Source organism: Theobroma umbraticum, unplaced genomic scaffold, assembly GCF_002168275.2.
Source record: "Theobroma umbraticum cultivar Fairchild unplaced genomic scaffold, ASM216827v3 scaffold_30.0, whole genome shotgun sequence".
Taxonomy (NCBI): domain Eukaryota; kingdom Viridiplantae; phylum Streptophyta; class Magnoliopsida; order Malvales; family Malvaceae; genus Theobroma; species Theobroma umbraticum.
Genome location: NW_018397254.1, coordinates 6,751,871 through 6,761,160, shown reverse-complemented (window position 1 = coordinate 6,761,160; position 9,290 = coordinate 6,751,871). Strand labels below are relative to the sequence as shown.

Sequence of the window (9,290 nt, the reverse complement as noted above, 5' to 3'; positions counted from 1 at the left end):
ATAGTAACAAACGTCATGGTATAGCATTTTCCACTTTGAAATATTTCATTTCTCATATTTATTATCATGGTAAGAGGAAAAAGTTCGATTTTCTATTAAATGCATAGTAATACCAGTCTCGTAACGAAAGAGGATTTTCCAGATGGAAAATCGAAAGCAACATAAAAGTGACAAACCTGAGGTTCTAAAAAAACTGTTAAAAGCATAAAGATTCAAAGTAAAATCAAAGTGCGAGGAATTTTCCGCTATAGTCCATTGAAGTAGAAGTGTAACGATTGCATTTCCCTGTAATTATAAAATTAAATAAAAAAAATTAGTGAATGCAATGCCACCTTGCTGTCGTTTTTCTTAAACTATTCTCTGTTTCACACTTATCCTTTGTCCTTTTATTCGTTCTCTATCACCTCGTTGCTTCCCTGTCAAGTTCTTCATAGTTTTTTAATTTACTGTTTAGAACTCGTCGTTAACTCCAAGCAACTGTTTCTCTCTTTCTTTATTTTTTTCAAAAGGTTAGGTTAGACATATGCCACAAATCTAACGCTGAAAAGCAGAAGTAAAGGCCAACTTTTAAAACTCGGTGACTGACTGACTTACCGAGTCAATTTTTTCGATTTAAAGGTGGGCTTAATAATGATTTCCGTGGAACAGCAAATTCTGAAATAAAAACGCAAAAAGGAAGAAGAATCTGTGGATAGATGGGGAGTCTGGTAGAAGAGATTGAAGGGGAGCGAGAATACGATGTTGAGGAGACTATATTTGTTGCGGTGGGGAAGAATGTGGAGAAGAGCAAAACGACTCTTTTTTGGGCGGTTCAGAACTTTCCCGGGAAAAGGATATGCGTGCTTCACGTTCAACAGCCTACTCATGTACTTGCATTGAGTAAGTTTCCAGAAATTTGTTGAATTTTGATTTTTGGAGTTTGTTAGTGTTTGTTGAACTTATGTTTGGTCGCTGAGAAAATTGAAGGAAAAAAAAAGTGAAAATTTGGAAGTTGTTTTTGTTGTTTTCTGTTACGCTTTTTTTTTAATTAAAAAACACGTTAAAGAAAAGAGAGTAATTTGTTTGTTTACTCCTGTTTTATTAGAGATTATTTGAAAAATGAAGAACTTTTTTTTTAATTTATATTTCTTCAACAATAATTTCGTGAGCTGATCTAGTATAGAATTCGACAATCGAGAAAGAGGAATGAACAAGAATTGGATTTTACTAACACTTTCTGAAAACGGAAAGTAGAATGGCTGGTATCATGTTAAGCTTCCTGCAGAAAGTTGTTGGGGTAATGAACAGTGGACTATTATAGAAACTAACAGAGTTTGATCGAAAATGTCCCCCACCCAGAAGAAAAATAATCTTTTTTTGTGCTTTTTTGTCTTTATGGGATTGAATCCTTCAAACTAGTAACAATTTGGACCAACAGAGGTGGGAGAGTAAGCTGTTTCTGTTTGGTATTTGATTTAAGAGTCTAGTGGATTTAGTTGAGAATAGAAAGCTTGTGGAGTTATGGATTAGAAATTGTACTTTATACCGCTGTTTGGTGGATGTTCATATTTGATCTATAACGGATGATGATTATCATGCATATATATAGTTTCATTGCAGTGACCATATGGTACAAGTTTTAAAATTATTCTTATCTCTTCAATTTGGTAATATAAACAGCCAAAGGAAAGCTTGCTCGCAATAAATTGAAACAGCATGCAGTTGAGGCATTCCAGAAACTTGAAAGACAAAAAATGCATGAACGCTTAGAGGAATACATGCTTATTCTTGACCATGCAGGGGTATTATCTCTTTTCATTCTTTTTCAAGTTAATTCACTCACTGATGTGACTAAAAATTACACTACCATTGAGTTGTTTTTATTCTGAGGAAGAATCATATAACTTAATATTTGTCTAACAATATTTCTGTTTAAACCATTTCATTTTTACCTGTCAGCACTCCTTTTGGAGACTGGGTGAATGCTATTAATTTGATGTTCTTATTATCTAATGACATAATAATGTATAGGTACAGGCAGATACAGTATGGATAGAGATGGACAGTGTTGAAAAGGGGATTGTAGAAATTATAGTTCGGCACAGTGTTAGGTGGCTTGTCATGGGGGCAGCAGCAGATAAATATTATTCAAAGTATGAATCTTTATCACAATCCTATTGCCACTCAATATCATCTGATGCGACTGCTATACTTAAGGAGATTTGGTTGAAGCTCCTATTATACCTAAGTAGTAACGTCACAAATGTGTGTTGGTCTTATGAACTCTTGTTTATATAACTTAGCTAGCTGGTTATGGTGGTGTGCTGAGCCTCCAATTTAAAATCTCCTTTCATTTTTGTTGGTTTTGTACCAAATTTCTGAATTCATTCATTTGTATTTGAGATTGCAGGAAACTACTAGAACCAAGGTCCAAGAAAGCAATCTTTGTATGCCAAACAGGGCCAGTTCCTTGTCATATATGGTTTACTTGCAAGGGTTGCCTCATCTTTACAAGGTAATGTTTGACATTATAAGTACTTCTTATGATTGGTTGACATTCTTATATGTTGGAAGAGACGTGGAGAGCGTCCTTCACTGCATCTGTGGTCCATTGGATCAGCTATGTCAAATTGTCATTCTGGCTTCATTATTAACATGAGAGATGTGCCCTTCTTATTATCTGAACTTCATTTCTCAGCATCAACTACCTCATGGCTATTTAGCTGTTAGACATGTGTCTTAGAATAAATTAGGTCGACCATTGGTGTTTAGCTTGCTCTTTAACTATTGGATTAGCATTTTCGGGTCTCTGAGTTAGTAGAGTCTTGCACTGAAAACTTTCATGGTTTTTACCTAATTGGACTTAATATGAAACAGAATAGGTGGAAAAGATAGATCTAACACAGAGATTGCAACTTTATCACCACCACTGGATTCACCTGTAAGAACAGTGCAATTGGAGTTCTTGTCATCAGAATCTGTACATAGGGTGAGATCTCTAGGTAAGCTCATTGGCCCAGATCATGATCTCATTTTATTAGGAAGATTCTGGGCTTTTGCTCTCATGTAGAACCTATAAATACCAAGCAGTTGTTTTCCCCAAGGAATAACTTTGTTGCAGAGCTTTGCAGATGTAGAGGAAGATACTGATGTTGTAAAAGGAAAATTAAGGCCTGTCTCCTGGTGTTCAGAACATCTAACTTGTCTAGCAGTGAACTGGTTGACACTTATGGATCAATCCTTCACAGAGAGATAGGTCAGAGAAGAGCTTTCATTTTAACTTGTTATTCATCGATGATGTTTTACAATTTTCTGGTAATGTACAAGATTCTAAGCTGTTCTATCTGTGCCTGTTCAAATTTGCATTTAGAAAATAAAAGAAAAGAAAATCCAAGGGACATGACTTTCACTGTTGAATTCATAAAATTTCAATGAACCAGAGGTTGAATTCCTTTGAGTCAGATTGTGTACAGCAAATAAATTTATTTCTCTGCTAGAGAAAAAGACAATTTTGCTGGTTGGGAATTTTGTTATATACTCTGCATCTTTTTTGGCCGTTTTTGTTCATGTCTGAGCTATCATTATCGCACAAAACAGCTGATTATTTTACTATGGTTTTTATTTTCAGGAAGAAGAATATCAAGGACTAGCCGGGAATGTAACTGATCAACTACTAGAACTATCCTTTATGGATGATCATAACTTAAAGCAGAGCGTGTTTGCAGAGACAGTGATGCAATGGAAGGAGGAAAATGATGCCACGGAGGCAACATGCAAGGTGAAAAATCACTTTTCCTTTTCTTTTTTTACAGCTAGGTTGACGAGGTACTAGATTCTGATTTCAGATTGAATGAAGCTTCTAAAACATCGCCTGAAAGTAATAAATTAAAATGAAGTAAATGCTGTTTGCACTACAATCCATTAATTAAACTATATCAGTTGACCTGTTATTTTCCAGAAAGATGGGGCTTATGTTCAACTTTCATTTTGGGCATGCTATACTCATCTAACTACGAGAAAAAGAAAAAACAAGGAAAAATATCTAAAAAAGCCCCTGAACTATTTAGAAAATTTCAAAAAGCCTTTATTCTTTTATGGCATTCAATTAAGCCCTTATACTTTTATTTTGAGTCAAATAAACTCTTGTACTTTTATTTTGAGACAAAATAAGCCCTTATGACTAATGGTTGACTTAGTTAAAACGCTACTTGTCATTCAATGCCACTTGTCAGTCTGTGCCACATGGGGTTGACGTGGCATGGTGATGTGGGATGATGGCATGGTCATGTGACATTTTATGCGATGTGGGTATAAAATGATAAGTGGTATTTTGACTAATGACAATTAGTCAATCATTAGTCATATAGGCTTATTTGATCCAAAATAAAAATATATGGACTTGATCCCATAATAAAAGGCTTTTTTAAAATTTTCTTGAATAAAAGAATAAAATAATAATAACTTATTTAAATTTTCTTGAATAGTTCAAAGGCTTTTTTAACATTATACCAAAAAAACAGAAAGAGTGGGGAGCTTCTTGCTAGATTGATTGGTTTCTTTGTATTCTTTATTTCTGATGAAAGGTTTCTCTATCATGCTTTCCCCTTCCTGATGTTGGTCGAACTTGTTACACCAACCAGCTATTATTATTATAAAAAATTTACGTTCAAAATTGGACTTTGCCAATATTCATCGAATTAGGCTTCTATAGCATATTCGAGTTTGAATAGGTTGTTAGTATGTTTTTCTCTGCTAATTCCCCCAACTCATTTGCCATCATAATTATTATAATGCTGATGGTAAAAATTGGGAAGACTGTATTGGTAATTTTGTTTAAGTAGAGAAGTTTGTTTGGATACTGCTACTGAATTTGATTTTTCCTCCCCACAACTTTCTGTTCATACTTTCTTTCAGGCAAAGGCTTTAGAATGCTTATGCATGAAGGAGATGAGCCGAAGAAAAGAGCTGGAGGAATTGCTTGAAAGAGAAAAGCAAGAAGTACAAAAGATGAAGGATCAGCGTGATGAACTTATGAAAGAACTCCAGGTGGTTAAGGACCAGAGGAAAGTACTTGAGAGCCAAATTGCTGATTCCCAATGCACAGTGGAGGAGTTGGACGAGAAGTTCTTCTCAGCTGTGGAACTTTTAATTAGTTTTAAGAAAAAGAGGGATGACATGCAGATAGAGCATGGTAATGCCATAAGATTATTGAAAGATTTAAGGAAATTGGTTAATGGTGAAAATGCAACCTTTCCAGGGACACAAATCCTTGAATTTTCTTTCATGGAGATTAATAATGCCACTCGCAACTTTGATCCATCCTGGAAGATTGGAGAAGGAAAATATGGAAGTGTATATAAGGGTCTCCTTCGCCATGTGCATGTTGCTATAAAAATGTTGCCCTCGTATGGCTGTCAAAGCCTCTTGGAATTTGAGAATGAGGTAAACTTTATCCAAAGATCTCCGCATGTCTACAGTATTGTAATTTTCATTTTCAAGTCTCCATCTAGAATCATCGACGTAAGATATATATGATGGACTAGTGGCTTACAACTAGGATTATCACAGTAGAAAACATGAATGTAAAAGCTTCTTCATGGAGGAATTACTCTTTGGCGTCATTCACTTAAATTAGCAGTATTGAAGTGTGCTTTGTGATGCTACACCTTGACTAATACTCTAGAAATATGATACTACTGATCACTGACTTGCTGCTTCAACACCGAAATATGTTTTGAGTATATTATTTGAATTTATTTTTATATCAGACTAAGATTGAAGGGTTTCTTTAAAAGCAATCAACTGTTGTATGCTTACCCTATCAGGTGCTAGATTTTTTTTTTTTTGGATTAAGAAATCTGAGGTCCTCCTTGAAAGTAGTCTGACATATTGATGTGGCATTGCTCATAATATTATATTCTTAAGCTGCCTGTGTCTTTTATTTAAAAAAGTTGTTTCCTGAGACAAATTAGATATCTGTTACCTTCCAAAACTATGGAATTTTTGTGATGATGGTTTATTTTCTGATCAATGGGTTTCAGGTAGAGATTTTAAGTCGGGTGCGACATCCAAATCTGATCATGATAATTGGAACTTGCCCAGAATCTAGGTCCCTTGTCTTTGAGTACCTCAGAAACGGCAGCCTAGAAGACCGCCTTGCCTGCAAAAATAACACTCCGCCTCTTCCATGGCAAACTCGAACTCGCATTGCTTCTGAGATATGCTCTGCCCTTATCTTCCTTCACTCTAATAAGCCTTGTATTCCCCATGGGAACTTAAAACCCTCTAAAGTCCTTCTTGATGCCAATTTTGTATCCAAGCTCAGTGATAGTGGCATCTATCGCTTGATCCCACAAGGTGAAAGGACAGATATTTCTGCTTCATCATGTACTAAATCTAACCCTAAGGTTGCCTCTGTATATATGGATCCGGAGTGTCTTGAGAACGGAAAAGTTACTCGAGAATCTGATGTGTACTCATTGGGATGCTACTCTTACGACTGTTGACTGGGAGACCAGCTTTGGGGCTCTTGAAAGATGTAAAATGTGCAATAGAGACAGAAAACTTTAACACGGTGTTGGATTGGTCAGCTGGGGACTGGCCACTTGCAGAAGCCCAGCTCTTGGCTCACTTGGCATTAAGGTGTTGTGAAAAGCTGCCATTGAATCGACCCGACCTTGTGTCAGAAATATGGAGTGTGCTTGGGCCAATGAGTGAATCATGTATCAACTCAGCATCATGCTTTGGAGCTAAGGAGCGCTGTCGGATCCCTTCTCATTTTGTCTGCCCCATTTTTCAGGTAAACAATCAAGCACATTTCTTGCCATACATGTTTGCACTGGACCAGTAAGAGTGCTGGCATGCTTTTGTGCTTTTGATTAAGTTGTTGGGAATAACTTTGTTACTTTGTGGTAGAACTTTTGCCCGTGATGTGTGAAGTAACTTCAAAAGGAGTTGTAGTGCTAGGAAGCTGTGTTTGATTTAGTGAATCCCTTGTATGACTTGAACATGTGAATCAGTATGTTGACATAGCTTTTCCTCTTTAATAATTCTAATGATCATATTTTGTGTTAAGCATGTTTGAAAGAACCTCCCTTCTCACTTATTCTAGCAAATATAGTTTTCTTTTAATCTTCTTCTCACCTCTAAAAAATTTTTTTTTAATGTCATTCTTATTACCATGATGGTAATGTGCAGGAGGTCATGGAAGATCCACTCATAGCAGCAGATGGCTTCACATATGAAGCAGATGCTATTAGAGGATGGTTGGAAAGTGGCCATGACAGATCACCAATGACAAATCTTAAGCTTGAACACTGCAGTCTGGTCCCTAATTATGCTCTTCATCAAGCAATTCAAGAGTGGCAACAACGATGGTGATATATATCTTGTATTCATTTTCTGTACATCTGCCTATATATTTACCATATCAATCCAACCTTCGTAAGTATTCAACCACCAGAACCGATTAAACTACATGCTCATACTCTCATGTACAGCTCCAGGGATTTCAGTGCCGCTCTGAATCAGAAGTTTCATTCTGTCCATTCTTTTTACAAATGTTTCAGTTTTGACCAGGACCGGGATGCTTGTACAGTTTTTGACTCTCATTTAGAGGGAAGTTGAAGGATGGACGTGATTGCTCCAATTGAGGTTCAACTCAATTGGAATGTTTTGAAGGTCACAGTTGAAACTTCATGCAAAAAGTAACAGTGGAATGTTGCCCAAGTGATGCAAGGGCGCCTTTTTTTTTTTTTTTAATTTTTTTAAAAAGGATAATAATTTAAGAAATGCTCTGTGTACAATACAGTGTTGTTGTTACGACACTTGACTGTTGTTTAAGTCGGTGCCTTTTCTGATCACGAAGACCATCTGAGACTGGGATATATTAGAATGATATCATATAACGTTACAGCTATTATTATGCAAAAGCTTATTATGATGGAGTTATAAAAACATGATTAACGAGAATGAATACCTTCGAGATCCTTCATAATTATATTATTATAATGATTAAAAGGGACTAGAATGCTTTTCCATATATGTAGCTAATTAATTCATGATACTGAGAACCTTTATTATAGAAATAGTAAAATGAAAACTTATATGTAGATACAGATACATACAATATTAAAATCTCGTTTGGCACAATGACGAGATTTAGTGGGGAATTTCTCACCGCAGTCAAGCCACGGTTGCCTGTCAAAATTAACCGGATCGTTAAACGCGGCTTAAAAGAGGTTAAGTCGGAGGAGTGTCGCAGGGGGGAAATTTTTTGGATGAATTCAAGGAAAATTAATTATTTTTCCGAGCAGACCTGAAAAGTCCAACAGTCAGAGTGTAGATTTTGGGCCTTCCGTTCGAGAAGGGAAAGAGAATTCGGCTTGGGCATTTACAATTGGCCTTCCGTCATTTGTCTAGCGTGCCATGCACGTCCCTCAACATCGCGTTGCGACAAAAATCTCCCACGTCAAAAGCAAGTACGTGTACATTTTTATTTTCTGTTTTCTTTTTTTTGTTGTAATTTTCCTGCTAGAGAGGGTTCCGGTTTCGCCTTTAAAATTTATATATTTTTTTCTCTTACATTCGCTTCCTCGAACCTCTCTCTTTCTTCCGCAACAATTTTCTCGGCAGATCACTACTTCGCTTTTACTCGGTGATTTTGCCTCCCGCCAAACACTCCGCAATCCCCCTCCCCCTCGACTCTAAATCCTTGCGATCGCTAAAGATTCTGTCTCAACTTAAACCGATCTCTCCCTCTCACTCACTCATTCACTGGTACGTTAACCGATCATTTCACTCACTCTTTCTCATATATTATTTTTATTTTTTTACATTCAATAACATGCCTTGATCGCAGATCACGTGAGTTGGTGCCCTAACCACTTTTTTTTGTTTAATTCGTTTATTTATTTATTTATTTATTTTTATGGATTTTAATTGTTACTCTATGTCGAAGCTGTGAAAGGAACTGGAACTAGGAAGTCGGAATTTGAATTTGACGTTCCGTGAAGAATGAAAAATGGCCAATACTAAGTTCAATGGTTATATTTTGGCTTAGTAAAAGGAGCCAGTAAAAGGAAGTTTTGGAAATACGTTTATTTTTGCTGCTAATGGAAAATGAAGGTTCGATAAGCTAATTTTTTTGTTTGTATAAATAACTTTAAGAGGACTCTGTTCTTCTGCGATCTTTTATTATCTTTGTTATTTAGTTTTGATCTGGTCAATCTTTTTATCTTTTTTTGTAACTAAAATTCACATGTCTGCTACTGGCCTATGGATTTTAATGTTAATATGTAGGTTAACTATTT

The 9,290-nt window shown here is 36.0% G+C and overlaps 1 protein-coding gene across 1 annotated transcript; it reads left to right on the top strand.

Moving 5' to 3' along the window:
• The first annotated feature begins 364 nt into the window (after positions 1-364).
• Positions 365-7,841, top strand: LOC110424700 (U-box domain-containing protein 32-like). Its single transcript, XM_089783090.1, is given in 12 exon segments — positions 365-879; positions 1,660-1,781; positions 2,011-2,132; positions 2,390-2,494; positions 2,857-2,981; positions 3,111-3,173; positions 3,176-3,223; positions 3,597-3,757; positions 4,894-5,421; positions 6,021-6,456; positions 6,459-6,778; positions 7,177-7,841. Coding segments are annotated over 12 exon segments (2,397 nt in total). The 5' UTR covers positions 365-695; the 3' UTR covers positions 7,360-7,841.
• The last annotated feature ends 1,449 nt before the right edge of the window (positions 7,842-9,290 follow it).